The sequence below is a fragment of the Syngnathus typhle genome, linkage group LG10 (genome assembly GCF_033458585.1).
Source record: "Syngnathus typhle isolate RoL2023-S1 ecotype Sweden linkage group LG10, RoL_Styp_1.0, whole genome shotgun sequence".
In the NCBI taxonomy this organism is placed as follows: Eukaryota; Metazoa; Chordata; class Actinopteri; order Syngnathiformes; family Syngnathidae; genus Syngnathus; species Syngnathus typhle.
Genome location: NC_083747.1, coordinates 10,630,135 through 10,650,160, shown reverse-complemented (window position 1 = coordinate 10,650,160; position 20,026 = coordinate 10,630,135). Strand labels below are relative to the sequence as shown.

The 20,026-nt window shown below is 43.0% G+C and overlaps 1 protein-coding gene across 2 annotated transcripts; it reads left to right on the top strand.

Annotated features, from left to right (window-relative positions):
* Positions 1–305: 305 nt before the first annotated feature.
* Positions 306–18,698, top strand: slc9a1a (solute carrier family 9 member A1a). Of its 2 annotated transcripts, XM_061289918.1 has the most exons (13): positions 306–1,382; positions 7,799–8,271; positions 8,416–8,666; positions 9,683–9,900; positions 10,522–10,724; positions 11,178–11,267; positions 11,860–11,930; positions 12,032–12,208; positions 12,851–12,980; positions 13,104–13,205; positions 13,768–13,849; positions 14,154–14,210; positions 14,821–18,698. In XM_061289918.1, exons 1-13 carry the CDS (start codon positions 1,106–1,108, stop codon positions 15,117–15,119), a joined length of 2,430 nt encoding a protein of 809 aa, XP_061145902.1. In that variant the 5' UTR covers positions 306–1,105; the 3' UTR covers positions 15,120–18,698. The 2 variants fall into 2 exon arrangements, with proteins under 2 accessions (XP_061145902.1, XP_061145903.1); XM_061289919.1 differs by lacking the exon at positions 14,154–14,210 and having other exon boundaries at positions 307–1,382.
* The last annotated feature ends 1,328 nt before the right edge of the window (positions 18,699–20,026 follow it).

Here is a 20,026-nt window from a genome sequence, read left to right as displayed (position 1 = left end):
GGCCCACTGTTATGTATTATATGTTTTATTTTGACTTCGGGAAGACTGCCAGGGCCGTTGAAAGACTGTAGATAGGCTGGATGTGGTCAGATGGCCATCTTTCTTTTCGGCACACTTGTGCAGGTCTGCCCCTCAAAATAAGCTAATTTCAGCATGACAAGAAATAGTGTGTTGAAAGTATAATGCCGCTTGATCCTTGTGATATCCTTGCTCAGGCAACACATGAAAGTCATGAGGTTTTTTGTTTCGCTCACATGCCGACGGCTGAAACCTCCATGCCGGTAGGCGTCGCTGTTTCACGGCTACTGTCGTACCTCTCCCCTCGCATCCACCAAACCTCCGCGAAAAGGCTGAAGGTTGAAACGCAGAACACAGCCTCGCAAAGAGAGCACCAGACCGGACTCGACAAGCCGTGGAAGAAGCAACTGACGTCACTCCTCCGGAGTCGGTCACCATCGCGGCTGTCCCTTCCCTGAACTGACCCCCGCCAAGGTCCTCCGCCTCCTCCTCGGCTAGGGCGGGAGGGATACGCCACCACGGATTGCCGCACACACGCGGACATAGACTAGCGAAGGCACTGGAAAAAAAAGTTGGCGTTTACTCGGCGACGAGACAAAATGCGGCGCGGTTGTGTCGCGACTCGACGTCAAGGTCAGAATCCGAGCCACGACGCCGCCGCCGTGCGAGCGACTTTGCCGGGAAGTGGACAGAGAGACGCGGAGGGGGATGCCGCTGCGTGTCACTTTTCTCCAGCATCACTAGTAACACCTTTCCCCGGAGAGGACATTCGCTCTCGCTGCTAAGTCACGCCGACAAACTTGTCTAAAAGCCCAGAAAAGGAGGACTTGCCCCGACTTCCGTGTCTTAAAATATGAGTCTCTTTCATTTACCGTGACGTTTCCTGCTTTCCTCCCTTCCTCGGCCCTTGGCTGCACACCTGGCTACCCAAGACGCGCCACACCGACTAGCTAACCGAATAAACCTTTCCTGGTTCCGAATTGTTTTGAGTTCCACACGCCTAGACTGGCTCGGTTCACGTGGCGAAGTTCCAACCAACAAACAGTGCAACTTTTTTTCTAACTTCAACACCTCCCTCCCCTAAATAATGTCCCCCGGCAGAGGCTCCGGGAGCAACTCGCCGGGGCGCGGGCTCCTTGTACTGGTGCTTCTGGTCCTCCTGGAGTTCTCCGTGCTGCCCCTCGGAGCCGCAAGCTCCCACCCGGACGTCAGCCACCAAGACGAAGTGGTTGTCCACGCAGTGGCGGAGGAGAAGCACAATTTCACCAAAAAGGCTTTCCCGGTGCTCAGCTTTGAGTACAAGCATATCCAGATCCCCTTCGAGATCTCATTATGGGTCCTGCTGGCTTCACTGATGAAATTAGGTGAGTTGTTTTCGTGTGTGAGCTGGGAAAAAAGGTAGGTACACCTTTACAATCAGATCCAATGTTGGAATCGTGTAAAAATTGCTGCCTTGAAACCGATGATGTTCTCATGAGTTATTCATTGAGTTGCAGTAGTGTACAAATTGCACTGCAGCATACTTTGACTTGTTGACCTGTCTGACTAAGCTTTAAAAACAAACATCTTATTGTGTCGTATCGGTCCGCATGGCTGCATTTTTAAAACAAACTCTGGAGTAGACACCTAAACTCAACAACACTTTGGACACACCCACTCGCCCCATTTGCAAAGCCACTCTGCCTGTCGTGTTAAAATTACGAGGGAACACGTTAGACTTGTAGATAACACATCTAACTTAGTTAGGAGGTTTGAATTTTGGCTCTAATTGTTCATAGTTGAAAGTGAAAGCTTGTCTGTACTCTATGTGCTGATATAGAACTCGTTTAGACGCCATCTGAAGCTCTACAACTGCTTAACAACACTTTATTTCATTTTGTAGTGTTAAGCACATTTTGATCTTGAAAACATCCACTTACGTACTTGCAATGTCGCTCTAGATCAGGGGTTCACAACTTGTTTTGTCCAAGGGACCATTATAACCAGGAAGCAACTCTGGGACAACTGCTTTGGCAGAATATTATTATGTATTATACCGAAGGAGGATAGACCTATACAGGATATTTATTTGTGTCTATGTCTATTTTGGCAATCCCAGCTACATTTGACATAATTTGGATGGGCAAATGGTTCACAAAATTAGCTAGAAAATAAGTCGACTATTGACTTGAAGATTGAACCCACCACCTTCAAGGTTGAAGTGTATCACTCTATAACTGAGCCACACCCCAAGAAGACGCAGAAAAAGTCAGTTGATTGTTCACAAAATTAGCTGGAAAAGAATTCAAGTCTAAATAACCACCGGTTGACATCCCTGCTTTAGCCAAATGATTTGATTGGCTAAGTGGTGTCTTATGAGAGGAGTTAAGAAGCACAGAAAAATATGGAGGTGCAACAAAAATCAATTAATTATTTTGATGATCGATTAATTGTTCAAAGACTTTCTTTAATTCAAACTTTGTGTTAACTGATAGTAAGATTGGGCTGATAAACAAAGCCAAACAGTGCAGACACTGTTAAAGTCATTCGATTTGCTCAGTTCAGTCATTCACTCAAGGGGTTAAAATGTATCCGGAAGATTGCCGGTGGTGAGGAGAGGACTCCTGCGAGTTTTTATGGCTCGCCACAGCGATGACTAAGCAGTCATGATGGGGCCTTGGATGATGGACAGCAGTAGTTAGGCTAATCATCGCAGCAGGAATAACAATTAGAGTGCCACCTCTACTAGAGTTTGCTAGAAAGTAAAGGAAGCCTGGCCTTTGCATCTTTTCTATCCTAAAGAGAGCTGGAAGGTTCTGACAAAAAACCGGTTGCTAATTATTGTGAGCAAAATGATCATATTTATTGGATTTGCTGAAGGAAATGTAAACAAAAACAAACCATGTGATGTTGATCTTTTCATACTGGTCACAAGAATGTAAACAGGAAGACGTTTTGCTTTATGGACTTGCGAGTAAATGGAGCAGCATAAATTCACCCAAAGTGGAGCAAAGCAGATAATTATGGTAAGAGTGATAATGATGTAATCGTGATTCTCTGATGCAGTACCACTCCCGTCCTAGAGTTGGTGGTAGCGTACATTACAATTTTCTTTTTTACAGACCCTACGCTAAACGCTACGCTTTTTTCAGTTACGCCCATCTGCCAGACGTGGTGGGGGCGCCATGTAGCCCAAATACTATGAATTTGATTCAAATTCATTTCAAACCCAACAATGTCATCTTGACAAAAGAGGAAGGATATTGTTGAAGACAAGATGGTGCACGGTCAACGAGACAGCCGAGTGACTGTAGACTGACTGACTTTTAGCCGTGAGCCTCCAATTAACCCCAGGAAGACCGCAAAATGGGATGCGGGTAATTGAATGTTGCTGCTTTACTGCTCGTCCTGGTCCCCGTGTTGGCTCCTGATGGACCCCCTCACATCTTAATGGCTTGAAGGGTACCCACTGCAGTCCATTTATCTCCCCGGCAACCCGTCTGTGCACACAAGCGTATCGCAATCCCTTTAGTTAACCTCAGTGCCGCTTGCTGCAGTTCCAGTAAATTACAATTGTCAGTATGTCAACTGCCCAGATTTTTGAGAATAAATCACAGAGTGCTTGTGTTGTTCAGTTTTGCACCTGTCTATTTAGCTGTAATCGTAATTGCTCCCAGTGCGTTATTTAAATGACCTCCTTCTCTCATTGTTTTGGGATGTAAATAAAGCACAAATGTAATGAGTAACGTCTTATCGCCAGGCCATATAAAAATTTGAGTAGGATCACTTATCGTGATATCAAACATCCACCAGATTACAGATAACATTCATGGCTAGGATTCATAGCTATCATACATGGCTAGCATTCATGGCTCGCAATGACATATCATTGTTCCAATATTACGGCTTGTCCGCCATGATCTCATTGTTGATCCTCTTGCATTCCAAAAAGAAGTTTAATATTTTCTAACTTGTATGTATGACGCAAATCTTTTGTAATTCACCCATCTGGGCAGTGTTTTAATTTTTGTTAATGATTAAAAACTCTCAATGACAGGTTTGTCTTTGAAGAAGACAAACTCACCCTAAAATGACTGTTAAGTTAAATGATTAGTACTGTTGTAGTAGAGTCCAAAGTTAAGACTCATCAAGCATCTAGTCCTTATCGTATATTGGAAACATTCCTGGTTAAGCCTTTGAAACATCCTCTTTGGCAACGCCCAAGTCGACTTAGTTCTGCTCCTTAGAGCTGAGATAAAATACATTTTATCTTTACGTTTGACTGGCCGCTTCTTGTGTAAATGTCATTCATTGTCAAGATGGCTCATCTCCTTATCAAAGGCACCTTTACGTTGTCAAAAAATAGATTGATTTCATTTCATGAGAACATTGCACATAACTAAATAATGGTCCTATTGTGTTTTAAGCGACTCTGCGGATGTTTAAATCCAGGAAACGTCTTCATTGTTTGCGCTACCAAACAGTCTGTCTGTCTGTTGAGCTCACAAGTCGATTGAGCTGCCAGTAATGTGCAATTAGTCACCTGGCAACCAGAGAAGGTTCTTGACCTTCTATGCGCTGCTGCAGAGCTGAATGGAGATCGCTGAATGGAAAAGCCCGTCACCCTTTGGTTAGTTGTAATAACCTCGCTGCTTGAATCTCTTAGGGGGGAGCAAAGGCCAAGCAGACATTTGTGGCTATTAACAAGAAACAGTCAGTAATGATGAGCAAAGTCAGGCAATGTGACCACCACGTCTGTGTGAGCGTGACCTGCAAAGAGACCCTGGAGACTGTTGTATTGTTCTACTCTGCAAGCCCCCCAACGTCACCCTTTCCACTTATCTAATCTCCTGTAGCGTTGCGCTCTTTTGCACACGTCAATTTAAGGCCAACGTCGGAGTCATGCAGGGGAGAGGTAACAACGTGTCAACCGGTTCCTTCTATCCACCTTTATTTTGATCGCTGCGGCATTTTTTTTAATCCCACTTCATTGAGGCCTATTTTTTGCTTGGTGAGTCAGGGCTTTGATGTCGCCCTTGCCAAAATAACTTGGCACCAGTTCATGACGTTTAATGTCACTCAGAGGAATGGCCTTTCCATAAGGGACTGTGAGCCTCCTTGTCTTCTTCCATTCATCACCCTGCAAGAGGTCAACAAAAGAACACAAAGATGTCTGTCACCGTTATTGACATATTGTCGAAAACAAGTCCAAATATAAATTGTGAGGACACTTCCACATGGTTTGTTTGCGTGGATTTGCGCAACCTTGTAAGCGGTTCGCATTGTCCTGGCAGTTGTGTTGTGGCACTCTGAGTTTTGTTTAAGCTAAATTAGCTCCTTTTGCTGGCTATTTGTCTACTTTTTTATACCTAAGGTCAGATCACAATTTGTCTCACACTCTGCAGACTAAACAAGCAAAGCCTCCAGTCGATATGAAGGCTATAAAAAAAAAAAAGCAGAGGCTATCAACCGACATTTCAAGATAAACTGGGTGATAATCAGTCTGCTGATTCAGTGCTCATGTCTGATTTTCATTTGCGAGAATTCTCAAGTGCCCTCATTGCTCACTAGCAATGTCCTTTTTTAAAAAAATAAAAACCCAAGAACAAAGTATCAAAATATGTCACTTGATCCACATCCAGCGTTTGAGCCCAGTTTGATAGCCTGCTGTGATTTATAACGCCGCAGGTATGTGTTTGTTGAAATGGACCTTCTCCCTTGACACAATGTAAGCAAACGACTTGCCCCACGAAGCCCGTTTACGTATTTAAATACCAGCACGGTGCTGTTTACTCTGAAAGGAAATCCCGGTTCACAAGAGTGGCGAGGCAGACTACTTCTCAGGTAGATATAGTATGTGTTACCCGGTTCGAGCCCAGAAGGGCTTCTGGTGGTTGCCGTGACGACCGGTCACCTTTATCGTAACAAGCCCCTTCCAAACGGATGTTGGCATTTTGTTATTTAGCCTCCGTGCAGGTCCACTGCCGAAGTACCTTTTAGAATAGACAGTCGGGATGATGATATCTTTTGGGATTAGTTGTGCAATTCCCATACCGCTCATCAGATTTCATCGGAAAATACTACATATGATTTCTCTTATCAAAGGCTGTCTTTGACTGCAGCTCTGCTGAGTTGGCGGCTCTCGCTGTGTAAGTTCTATGAAAAGACAATCCTCCGCCGCTGACATGTCCATGTCGGAAATTCCAGTCGCACGTTCCCCCTCACAGACATTGAATTGTTGGACTCGCACGCTCAAACAGTAATAGCGTTGTCGTGAGATGGGAATATAAACTGCTCCCGCCCCCTCTCTCGGCCTCAGACATCCCATAAAACCATTCCTCATGTCTTGCTTGCGCACGCTGTACCGCTAAGTGCGCTTGTAATGCTGCCGTCGATGCGCCTTGTCTAAAACCGGAATGGCACAAGCCAAGGCCAATCTTAATATGGATCGCTTTAGTCATTTTTATATATGTACGTATATGTTGGTATATGTAAAGCACTTTGTTACAGCGCCAGCTGTTGTGAAATATGCCACATAAATAAGTAAGAATAATCAATCAATCAGTAAATAGTAGATGAATGATAAATAATAAATAATGTTATGTCTACGTCTAGAGAAATAACTAGATGATAAACAACATAGTTTAATTGTTTGAAAGTATGCAGAAGTCGAGAAAAAAAAGCTGAAATCCAAATTCTATCTCACTTCAAGTTGGCATATAGTACTAGTGAAAATGCCATCGTAAAACTTTGCCGCCAGAAAAATACAAGGTGGCAACCCTTGCCGTTGAAACCCGACCGAGTCCAAAGCATTCAGGGAGCTTCTCCCATCTCATTTTATAACAATGGTCAGTCCCGTATCACATATACGCTGATGAAGATGGTTAAAAAGACAGTTTTAACATCAGCAACTACTGGCCTGGCAGCGCTTTTATGAATATTTATGAGCCACTGGCATGTTTGTTGAGCCCTCATGTGAGCATGTATTCTTACCTGGCTCAAGTTTCTCTGTGCATGTGTTTGCGTGTCCGAGATGAGTTGCTCGTTTTTGTAGTGTAAACATAACTGGGGAAAGACTTTATACAATGGGGATCATGTCACCGTTTCTTATACGATAACAATACTTGGTACTCACCCATTCTTCGTTTTATGCCAGTGATAAGAAATTACTGATGGGGTAAAATAGGTAAACCACAGTTGAGGGAAATCATGGCTCCAAAGTGGTGTGACAAGCTGAACAAGAATCGGGCTCAATCCGTGTGACGTGAAGCACGAGCTGGCTTGCACAAACAATGCAACAGTCAAGTCAAACGAGATGCAGCTAGCTAAAGAGGTGGGAGGGACCGGCTAGCAAAAAAACGCAAATACAAGCTCCGGTTTCAATGGAGTGTTATGAATGCCACTATTTTCTTGACCTTGACGTTGGGATTAAGCTGCTGCGTTAATTAAAAAAAAAGACAGATATGTGGACCTGAAATGATATTAATAATAAAAGGATTAGCAATGGTGTCAGCGCTGCCATATGTGATGTGAAATATGAGCCCGACTTAATTACTTGGAAGTGGAAACTCAATAAAAATTGGATGAATGGAAATGTTTGTTTTTTGTTATACCTGCCTTTACTTCATTTTAGAAATCCAAACCACCGCTTTGTTAGGTTTTTTCGATGATACATTTTTTTAATCGGTGTCATCACCCCTTGACAACCTTCTGCTTGAGTCGAGCATAAAATGTTTACCTCGCGCTGACTTGACAAGCAAATTTGAAATGGTGCTGATAGTAGAACGGTTTGACTTGTCAGGTTTCCACCTCGTCCCTCGTCTCCCCGGGATTGTCCCCGAAAGCTGCCTCCTGATCCTGGTGGGCCTGTTGGTGGGTGGGCTCATCAAACTGGCAGGGCAGAAGGTGCCGCCAGTGCTGGACACCAACTTGTTCTTCTTCTGCCTGCTGCCGCCCATCATCCTGGACGCCGGCTACTTTTTGCCCATCCGCCCCTTCATGGAGAACCTGGGCACCATCCTGATGTTCGCCGTGGTGGGCACGCTGTGGAACGCTTTTTTCATCGGCGGGCTTCTGTACGCCGTATGCCAGATCCAGCCCAACAACCCGTCTGACCTGCACTCGCTGGAGCTGCTGCCCTGCCTGCTCTTCGGGTCCATCGTTTCCGCCGTGGACCCGGTGGCCGTGCTAGCCGTCTTTGAGGAGATTCACATCAACGAACTGTTGCACATCCTGGTCTTCGGCGAGTCGCTGCTCAACGATGCCGTCACTGTGGTGAGTCATTTTAGTTCATCGTTTTCCCCCCCCCCTTACCTTTGAACCCGTTGAATAAGCTATTTTCAGGAAACAATCTCAAAAAAAGTCTGCAAAACGGAGATGAAATTAGAACCCCTCCAAAATCTCCTTCTCTTCTTCTAGGTGCTGTACCATCTTTTCGAGGAGTACTCTGGCGTGGGCACGGTGACGGTGATGGACGGCGTGCTGGGCGTTATCTCCTTCTTTGTGGTTGCGCTGGGTGGCGTCCTGGTGGGAGCCATTTACGGCATCCTGGCGGCGTTCACCTCGCGCTTCACCTGGCACACGCGCGTCATCGAGCCTCTCTTTGTCTTCGTGTACAGCTACATGGCCTACCTGTCGGCAGAGATGTTCCACCTGTCCGGGATCATGGCGTAAGTATGCCTTCTGCTAAAACAACACGTGTCCCTTTAATATTGCCTATTAAGTCCCTTTCTCATCTTTTTAATTAGCATTTAGTCCTGTTGCATCCTTTATCTCTAAGATAATTTACTCATTTTACTTGAATGTAGATTAGCCTACTTAACTACTTAAACAAATAAAATTAAGAGGTTTCCAAATGACATTTTTTTTTAGTGGGTGTATTTGAGCATCCACATTTAAAATTTGACCCGTGACATAACAGCACCCCGTACTTCTATCGAAGCAAGATTTAATGAGCAGGCAGACAGGTTTGATCTACAGTCTCCCCGGGGGTGTCACGGCCGACGCCCGATGCTCAGCTCCAAGGGCAATCTTATCCTCTCTTCCTCCCCGCAGCTCATGGCTTATTTGTCAAAGCGTTTTTTTTTTATCTATTTAAAAAGAAACAAGTGATCAATGTAAATCCCCCGCTTCCTTTCCCCTCGCTCAAAAGATGGCGAGGAGCCACAGGGATCTAGCAGACGGCCCTTTGAAGGATTTTATTTTATTTTTGGCGCCTTGCTTTTGACATAGCACAACGTTAGACTCAAACAGAGAAGTGGTGAGCAGCGGACGGGAACGGGCTTGCGAAATAGCGCGTTGTGGAACTCGAAACGGGTAACTGGAGACTTCATTTAGCGACTGAAGCGACAATACTTGTACTGTGTTTATTATAGCGGCGAGGGGTGAACCCCTTCTCAAGATAAATTACAAAACAAACGCAAGATGTATATAGATTGAAAAATACAAGATAAGATCCAGAAAACTTTTGGTCAAGGAGATTCTTCCTTGCCCTGACCTTATAACATTTTGAGCTAGTTATGACAAAAATAACCTCACATGCTAACACTAGCTTAGCTGTGTCTTAGCGCCCGACATTGCAGTATTACACTCCGCAGTGTCCGCCGCTCTGCCGCAGCGCTCCATTTCATCGCTGCCCTCAGTGTCCATTATTTTTCATTTGTTAATGACGCCCTCCTGCTTCCAGGTTGATAGCATGCGGGGCAGTGATGCGGCCGTACGTGGAGGCTAACATCTCCCACAAGTCGCACACCACCATCAAGTACTTCCTGAAGATGTGGAGCAGCGTGAGCGAGACGCTGATATTTATCTTCCTCGGCGTGGCCACTGTGGACGGCCAGCACAACTGGAACTGGACCTTTGTCACTGTCACCGTTGTCCTGTGCCTGGTGGCGCGGGTCATAGGTAGGCAGGCGGCATACACACACAAGTGAGATAAATGTGTGTCAGCTGATTTGGTCATGAAGCGGTAAAATGCCTCATTGCGCGACCGCAGCTGTGGATAGAAGCATTGCTGAGTATTTCCTCAGCGACTCGAGGTGCCGTGCTTTTTTCTTTGGCAGAGGCTTCTGGAGGCAGAAAGTGGAAGCGTGATTAGGCAGGCGTGTTGGATCATGCAGTTGTATGTTTCCTGGCAGACAACAGAGTGACTCAGTCTTTTTGCTGAGTCATTAGTTTACGGTGGTAAAATAGTAGCTATGACCATGGTTTTCTTCACCATTGTGTGGCATATTTATCAATTGGAGCACTATTTATTTTATTTTACCTGCACCAAGCACAAACATTCCAAATGAAGTGATAGGAAATGTCAAATTAGATTCTTAACTGAAAGAAAAAAAAAGTTGGCATACACTTTTTATTGCTCATTACTGCCACCCACTGGTTTCCTGGCTGTATTGGCCAAAAACCTCTTGAATAAAATATGGGTTGAGTAAATATTTGATTGCCATGTCGTTGCAGCATACGAGACTCCATGACAATAGCTATAAAAAGAAAATCTAATTTTATCATTTTGATGTTTGGCAGGTGTGGTAGGACTGACGTACGTCATCAACAAGTTCCGCATTGTCAAACTGACCACCAAGGACCAGTTCATCGTGGCCTACGGCGGCTTGCGCGGTGCCATCGCCTTCTCCCTGGGTTTCCTGCTGGACAAGGACCTCTTCCCTCTGAGGAACATGTTCCTCACCGCCATCATCATCCTCATCTTCTTCACCGTCTTTGTGCAGGTAGACATGAAGAAGTGCAATGAATCCTGACATAAAAAATCGAATTAAACTGGTGAGAGAGTTGGATTTGGCATGAATGACACAATCCAAAATACAAAAACAAGCAAGCCTGACATGCCTGCCTTAGGCACTTGAAACTGATTCCTTTTAGCATTGGCTGACTGACTTTATTTCGAAGGTGACGGCCCTCACTTGTTATCACAGAAAACAATGCAGACATAGAATATCTTCACCATGTGAGAACAACTTCCTTTGCGAGAGGCGCCGTTAATGGGAGTTCCGACAGCCAATTTAATCAGCTCTTCGAGGTGATGGCAAGCAGCCTACCTGCGGCATTCAAATGACTCTATCGCTCACTTTGATAGACGTTTGCTGCAGTTTTTGTTTATCACGTATATGAATCAGTGATTGGAAACTAAGGGTAACCATTTTTTTGCCTGGTTCTTGTCTCAGGGCATGACCATCAAGCCTCTGGTGGACCTGCTGGCGGTGAAGAAGAAACAAGAGGCTAAGCGCTCCATCAATGAGGAGATCCACACTCAGGTTCATCTTATCATAATTGCATGTTAGACTTTAAATTGTGAGTGTGAATGCTGGTTTTCGTTTATATGACTCGTCCTTTTATAGAAAACAAAAGAAAAATGGTCCTTCTCTAATGTCAACAAGTTTAGATCACTGCTACCACCTACAGGTCATTTGCTGGTACTTCATGGGCCTAAAAGGAAGATTACTAGCATTTTTTTTCCAAGCGTAATATATTGTAATAAAATACCCTAAACACAGTTTCTGGCTCATAAACAAATTTGCGTGCAAGCACCACATTGCACAATTCCTTGGCCGAGTCTCGCTCTTGCTCTCGCTCTCTCTCTCGCACGCACGCTCACACACACACTCAAATCCACGATGAGTCACCACTGCTTTTGCTTAAACCAAACAACAGCTTTTCTTCTACTTATAAAAGAAAGCTTCACTGGTGGAATGCAGTTTGTCAATACTGTTTTCTCCACTGTTTGCAAAGTGAAAATTCCATCTCGATTCAATTAACAGACAACATCGCAAACACGCACCAAATTTCACTAACAATGGCAGATTTGTTCTCATAGGCTCATGTTTGTCTTGTTTTCGTCACCTATAGTTCCTTGACCACCTCCTGACTGGCATTGAAGACATCTGTGGACATTATGGACATCATCACTGGAAGGACAAGTATGCTTTTAATTTACTTCATATGCATTCAAAGCCATCGACTCACAAGCGTCTACATTATATTTGATAAGCAATATTTTCCCTCCACCTCTTTTTCGCAGATTGAACCGCTTTAACAAAAAGTACGTGAAGAAGTGCCTCATTGCCGGCGAGCGCTACAAAGAGCCACAGCTCATCGCCTTCTACCACAAATTGGAGATGAAGCACGCCATCCAGCTAGTGGAGAGCGGCGTCGCCGTCAATCTGCCCTCTGCCATGCCCTCCACTGTCTCCATGCAGTGAGTACAAATACAATGGGAGGGGGGGGACTATGTTGAAGTTGCTTGAGGAGCTTCATTTAGACAAAAGTAGTGCTTATGTGTACTTTTGTGACATTTTTGTTTGGTGGTGTGCCTTTTTTTTTTTAATATAAAATAAGTTTCTTGGCACAGGGTTCACAAATCATCACAAAACTAGATGGATGTTTTGTCTTTCAAAACAAGACACACACATATAGTCCTAAGGCCTTTAAGCTCTGTTTTGATTGTTACTTGGATTTACCAGGCAACAAAACTGTGGAGCGCATGGAGCACAAATTAACATTTTAATCCAGAAATAATCAAAATCTAAAACTCAAACGAGCGATAAAACAAAGTTGTTTATTGTTTGTGTGCTATGTGAGTCACAGGCCTCACGGTCCACAAAGTGTTACTACGGCAAATTCCAAATGTGTGCTAAAGTAGCACATTGCTCCCCAGCTGCTCTTTATGGGCAGTGGAGTCATTTCTCACTGAATGAACGTAAAAGTTGAACGGAAGCGATTACGCTCGCCAGTCTCGTTGCAGTCCATAACACAAGACTCTAAGCAGCCAAAAGGGAGCTCACGTCCAGCGGGATGCTTGTGTGACTCTGTGTGTGTGTGTGTTCCACTTACATCCCAGAAACATCCAGCCCAAAAGGCCGCCGCCGCCTGCCAAGCTCGAGGAGCGAGCTCTGCCTCAGCTATCTAAAAGCCGGGAGGAGGAGATCCGCAAGATCCTCCGCAGTAACCTTCAGAAAACGCGGCAGAGGGTAGGTACTACAGGTTTAGCCCCTAGAAAGAGTGATCTTCTCTGATCACTGATCAAGCCCAAGTTGAAGTCGCATGTTTAAGACTTATCACAACTTTTCTCTTCCTGCCCGTGGTGTTCTCAGCTGCGCTCCTACAACCGCCACACCCTGTTGGTTGATCCCGATGATGACCACATAGGTGAATTCCTCCTCAAGAAGCAGAAGATGGTGGTCCTGGATAAGAAGGTATGTGCTCGAAAGAGAGCAGATCCAAAAGGCTCAACACCGTATGCAGTCATCAACCCATGTTACATTATCCATTATATTTATTGAATTGGTCAACAGAGACAAATGATATATGATCAATTTTAGAGAATACTTATGACAATGTAATGACTAACTAGGCTGGACAAAACAAAACAAAAAAACTCAATTTCACTTTGGCTCTCCCCATATGTTGCGTTCAGGGACCGCCCACAAAACAGAACATCACAACTGCCAATGAAAAACACTATCAATGAGTGAGTCAATGGGCCTCACTACAGCAATCCCAAGATTCCACCAGATGGTGCCAGAGTAATAATTTCATTGCTTTGGCCTGAGCGCACACATTTAATGGACATGATTTGCAGCCAATAACTGAATATAGGATATGCAAATTTGTCAAAAATGTTTTTTGGTCCTTGAGTAGCTTTAACCTCTCTGCCATTTAAACTGATTTTGTAAGTAGCATTTAGATCCTTCCAGAAAGCGATAACGACAAAAAAATACAATTAAAACGATCTTAACGTCTAATGTCCTTTCACAGATCCAAAACATTAATAACTACCTGACGGTGCCCGCCGCTCCCCCCGACTCGCCGACCATGTGCAGAGCCAGACTGGCCTCAGGTAACCACATCCATCTGCGCCCCGCTAAACGCCTAGCGCCAACACTGCGCGCACGCACACACGCACGCACGCACGCATACACACACACACACACACACACACACACACACACACACACACACACACACACACACACACACACACACACACACACACACACACACACACACACACACACACAGCAATATTAAAAATCCCTGCCACTCCAGGCCTTATATTTCCCACTCAAGATATTCCTCCCCGCTGATGGAAATATGTGCACATGTGGTGGTCACCATATAAAATGGTGTGGTTTCGTTTTTAGGCAGAGAAAATGATTTCAAACCCACTCAGCAGCCCAAAGGGGACACTGTCGGTCCAGGTATGTGGCTAGAGGAGTGAAGATGGGAGAAAAAAAAGAAAGATAACCCCTCCCAACGTAACTCGTCGCCATCAGCAGAACCCTAACACGCATGACTCACACAACCTGCTCCTCGTTACCGACCCACTTTGTTCAGTTTGTTGTTTGAAATGATCCCAGTTTACAATCCCTGCATTGTGCTTTTTCTTTTCTTTATTTTATTTTTTTGTTAACCTGATATGCAGAGAACGTATTCATCTTCTGCGTGCTCACAAATGGAATAATGTGTCCTCACACACAGGAGTATTAATAAAAAATTAAAAGTAAACTCTCTGCCACGCAAACGTTAGCACACACTCGCCCAAAAGCCTTTTAGCCGACCACCAGCAAAAAAGGCGGCGTAACAGCACAGTTGAAATTAATTTTGAATATGGTTATGTAACACAGTAAAATACATTTTTGAAATGCATAATATGAAGAAAAGTATACTACTTTGATCTGAGAAATATTTCAAATAAGCAGATAGTTAAAATTGCAAAATACTCCTGTCTGCTTGGACATACAGTGAGAAATGGCACCTCCATCCGTGCAAGTTTATTTTACATTTTAACACCCCCGTCACCGCCCACAGACCCTCAAGCCTACAACACAAAGGCAGCGGGCGACAGTGTTCCCACCATCCATGTGGACCTGGCCTCCCCTCAGTCGCCCGACTCGATCAACCTCTTGGATGAGTTTCAGCGGTCCGGCCAGGCGGCGGAGGAGGGCAACGACGACGGCGGCCTGATGATGAAAGCGCCCGCCAAGCCCTACGACCAGCACAGCGAGGGCGAAATGGACACCACCAACAGAGAGAAGCTGTTGAGGTGTCTGAGTGACCCGGGGCCCCACGCCGAGGACGAAGACGAGGACGAATCCTTCCTGCCTTAGTTGGAGGAAGGTGCGTGCTTCAGTGCTCAAGACGATTAGCCAGAAACTGCGAGCAGGGAGGAAAAAAAAAAAAGAGCCATTAGTCGTTTTGTCGTCATCGCTCTTTACTTTTAAAAGACGCAGTCACGGTTACGCGACCTTCAGGAATGAACTATGCATTACCAAAGGGACTGTTTGTAGTTCTTTGAGGTTCTATTTCCGTTTTTTTGTAATATATCGGAGATGGGCGGGGTTCTCCGGCACGACAACGAATCAGCTTCTCCCAAAACAAAGCCAATCGCATTCATTCTGTCACTTGAAATCACACCCCTTGGATGAGGTCTCACCGCATATTTTTGCCTTATTTGATGTCACTCGGTGCAATTATTTTGTTTTTTCATAAGCACTGCCTTTTATTTTCAGGGATTGCCAACATTGGTATAAAGGAGTATTACGGGCGCACTCAAAAGTAAGTTTTACCAGTCTTGGTGGCTTATACGCTTTTTTTTCCCCTCCCGACCACCATTTTTAGTGCATTGATAAACTCGTTTTCTTAATTAAGGGAGGAGGGGCAAGACAGCGAATGTTCTGATGTCATCCACGGTCTTTATTTTTGCTGATGTTAAATGTCTGTCATGTTAAAAGTAGCTCCCTTTAACAGTCACTCCAGCAAACAAACAACGCTCGCTGTCTTCAAGATGTACACGCACATTTCTTTTGCTTGTCCTTTATCACTGTGCGACAGCAGTCTGTGCTTCCGAGACTGGTCTTTGCATTACTTGGCTAAATAAGTAATTAATACAGTTCTATGCAGCATAAAAGGATAGACAAATGATGTAAAACAAAAAAAAAGTAAATTAATTCTATTTAGTTATGTTGAGGTGGATTAATATCGGACTGCGGCTTTAATGATTGCACGTTTCCTCAATGTAAAAAGATGCACTGCTGCACGAGGTCGCAAATGAAAATTTAGAGCTACACTGCTATGACAAAATATTGGCAAAAGATTATAAAAGCAGTGTTATTTTTTATCAGTAAATGTTATTTTCTAAGAATGCTTATTAGGCGCACTTACAAGAGCGTTTTTTATTTTCACCATTAGAAACTTGTAAGATTTTTCTTGTAACATTGGGAATCTTTGGGGCAATATTAGAACTCTAAATATGACTATTATGAATGTGTCTTTATATTAAGGTTTTGTTAACAAAAAAAGGCTTAATTTCAAGTAATGGTGCAATTGATCAAAGTACCGTATTTTCCGCACTATTAGGCGCACTTAAAAACGTACATTTTACTCAAAAAAACACAGTGCGCCTTATAATACAGAGCGCCTTATATATGGATCAATTGATGAATTTGTTCATCCATACTGGTTGTACACAGTGCTCTGCCAAAATGTTTCAGTACGTTTTAGTACGACTAGTAAATTACAAGGTTGCATCGCTTCCCATCATTACGGCAACTGTCGTCAGAGGGCGTCACCGAATGGCTGTTGTACCCGCGAGGCTATTTCATTTCAATATAGGCTGCTCCGTTAATGTTTCGAGTAAATTTACGGATTGATATGGAAAGGAAACATAGGTAAGCAGTCCCAATGTGTTCGATCGAACTTTAGTCAGTTCCGATCATTTTATAGGAGATTGTTTGAGAAACGCGATTGTTCACAGAGGGCTCATTGGTTATTGGCTAGTGGATGCATACCGCAACCCTAGTCAACCTCAGTTTGTTGCAGTATAGCTTCTATTTTATGCGCCTTTTAATCCGGTGCGCCCTATATATTAAATAATTTCTAAAATAAAAAATTCAATGAGGGTGCGCCTTATAATCCAGTCCGCCTTTTGGTGCGAAAAATACGGAAAAAATATTTTACCAGATTATGAAATTATTTTAATAATTTCATAATCTGAAAAAAAACATCTTGTCAAAGATATAGTGAAGGTCCTCTATTAAAAATTATTTTAATAATTTCATAATCTGGTAAAAAAAGAATTCCTTCTGTCTTGAAATCTTCAGACTATTCTTGCATTGTTCCAATTTTTGTCTTGTGCTTTCAGTATAATTTCAGTGTGGCCCTAAATTTTCATTTACATTGTGAAAAAACATTTTCACATCGCATCGGCGATCGCTTAACGGAATTTCGCCGTAAATATGTGTAAGCGGAGTCCTTGTATGTTATATTCACTTGATATTTTTCCAAAGATTCTTTATTTTATGATGACAAAATGGATATTTTGGTAGCAAACAAAAAGAATGTTTCCAGGCCAACATTGCTGGTTTTGAAAGCCGTAGAGAGCAGAAAGATAAGTGTTCATCTTTTCTTTATGGCTTTCTCATGGCCTTTTTTTATGGAATGTGTACTTCATTCAGGACCTCGCCAGCATTTCACAACAGCTTTCGCTCCGTGTCTTTGAGAACACTGTGCTTTTCTATTGTTTGCCTTTTAAATCATTGAGTGTCTTTCATGGCTTTACATGGACGTATCAGTCGCTAAAGTACCGTTCACTTTAAATGTGTACACGTGTGCCGTAATAATGCATGAAATATGCTTTGCGTCTCATGTTTACATTGCTACAGAGGCTTGATTTCTTTTGAAGAAACGGTCTCGGATCTTTTCAGAATACAATCCTTCGCTAGTTTGTGCTGAGAATTTCATTGAAGATCTTAAAAGAGTCTTTGGTGGACGGTGGAGTTCCAACTGGATCGTGTAGTTTCAATCATGAGGTTATGTAATCAAATTGCTTTGACACTAATTTAAAATACATTTTAATGCAAATCTAGTTTGATTAGCCCCTCGGTTTGGTTTCTTATGTTGAGTGTGAAAACAAAAACCAAAGCTCCTCCCCCAAAATATCTGACCTAATTTCTTATATTACAACATCAATGTACATGTATAGTTCACCGAATTCAAACAAACCAAAGCCGAGGGGACGCATGCTAATTTGGACCAGACAATGTCAAATAATATTTGAATAGATGACAATTATACAAATATATTTATATAATCCTATACATGCAGTATGACTTCATCCAGCTAAAGACTTTTAAAATCTTTATTTTACTTACCCTCACATTACCTCTCAGCGCTCGCGTCCTTTCTCTCTCTCTCTCGTACCATTTAAATGCCGCCACCACGAGCACTTTAACGGCGCAGAAAGAACCTTTATCTCCAAACGACGTCAGTCGGCGCAATAAATAGCTTTCATATCGTCACGTATGACACAGGTCTTAAAAACCGATGCTTTTACTTGGGAACCTTTCCTCCTTCTGCTAGGACAGCGACTCTCGAGTCTCTTATGATATTCTCTTCTTCATCACTAATCCTGGTCTGTAAATGTTGCTTTGTCAGGATTTCCTGTTTGGAAGCTATTATTTTTGATATACGTAAATGGGAAAATGTACATAGACAAAGATATTGTATGTATTAGAAATGTATGATTCTAATGTGCAAAAAAACAAACAAAAAACTGAGAATCAAGCGTGGACTTGCCGAATGAATCATCACAAAGCTTTCAGCATTCCATTCCCGTTCTAACAAATCCGCATCAATCAAAAACTAATGACCTAACAAACTATCTACCGAAATAAAGGTTTACTTTCTAACTCTGCTGTCACAGTGTCGTCTATTTATGATGTCTGGATTTTTTTTTTTTTTTCCAACCCAGCCCCCCAATTACCACCAACGTTTTTGTAATAGTTTTTTGTTATAATCTGAAGCTATAAAAGTACCATCGCAATAGTCTTTGCTGAGGAAAAACAAAAAAAAACATTCTATGCCTTCCAAAAACAAACATTTTGATGATGTTATTTTTCCGCATCTGACACATTTTCCAATTGCATTTATGGTGTGCAATAGCACGAATTGTTCTGCCTCGTTCAAATGTTTTGTCACTGCTGCCAAAAGAGTTTAGTGAGGAAAACAAGGTTTCCCTTTGTCTATTCAAACTCACACAATGACTTGGATTGTGTTTGTTGAGCAGCCTGACAGACTTTCCTCCTAAGTCATATTGTTTGCCATGGATATGATTGCGCCTCACAATGTGGCTCATGCAAATATCTTGTATTATTTTCTGTCTTGTTTGGATCCTCTGGTAAAAGGCATTTTTTTTTTAGGACAGAAGGCTCGCCTCCTTGCCACTTCCAAAAGCAAGCCCGCAGAGGGCGCTGTCCAGCCGCAATAAAACCAGCTCCTTGCTTGGAAGTATACCGAAAAGCAAAGCGACGTGTTTAATCGGCGTATGGCCTCCAATTGCATTGGTTTAATGGCCTGTTTGCTGTTGCATCCGCTCTCATTTACATGCACCATGGAATCCTTTAATGTATGCCACAAATTGATGCCTTTTTAGCCGAGTTGTTTAAAGGACTGTAAACAAGATTTTTCTGCTTCACTGCAATCGTCTTAACTTTTCAAAACGCATTGTGGGATGCAGTGAGGGCAGTATACAGAGAGTAACTTCTACTCACTATCTCATATAGAGTACATGAAAAATACTTGAGTAGAAGTACAAGTATGCTCACAAGTTTTGGAAGTTGCACTAAAATGAGTTGTTTCATGCAGAGGATAAAGAATATATGCTTGTGCGTATTGTTATATTGTTTGTCATGTGTTGATGCAATATTTCTATTAAAATATTCAACGTTAGAAACAGCAACTCTAGCATGCTATTCGTTAGTTCGCGTATGACGTTTCCTATTGTGTTAACATCAAGCCAACAAAAAAGGAATATTTACTACCCAGACTAAAAAAAAAGAAAAACACACTAATGCACTGTTTTAGCCACATCCTCAAATTACTTTAAATGGTTTTTAAAACAAACAAAAAGAAGTTTTTAGTACTTACAGGAGCTATAAGGTTCCTGGTTCCCCATGAAAATACGAGAGCAAAATCTCCTTTAAGTTCCTGTTGTCTAAACACACAGCAACCCTCTTAA

Excerpts from the sequence above, each read along its gene's own strand:
- slc9a1a (XM_061289918.1), top strand. The coding sequence starts at position 1,106 with ATGTCCCCCGGCAGAGGCTCCGGGAGCAACTCGCCGGGGCGCGGGCTC. Across the intron at positions 8,272-8,415 it reads TCAACGATGCCGTCACTGTG|GTGCTGTACCATCTTTTCGA; the intron begins GTGAGTCATTTT and ends CTCTTCTTCTAG. Across the intron at positions 9,901-10,521 it reads CCTGGTGGCGCGGGTCATAG|GTGTGGTAGGACTGACGTAC; the intron begins GTAGGCAGGCGG and ends GATGTTTGGCAG.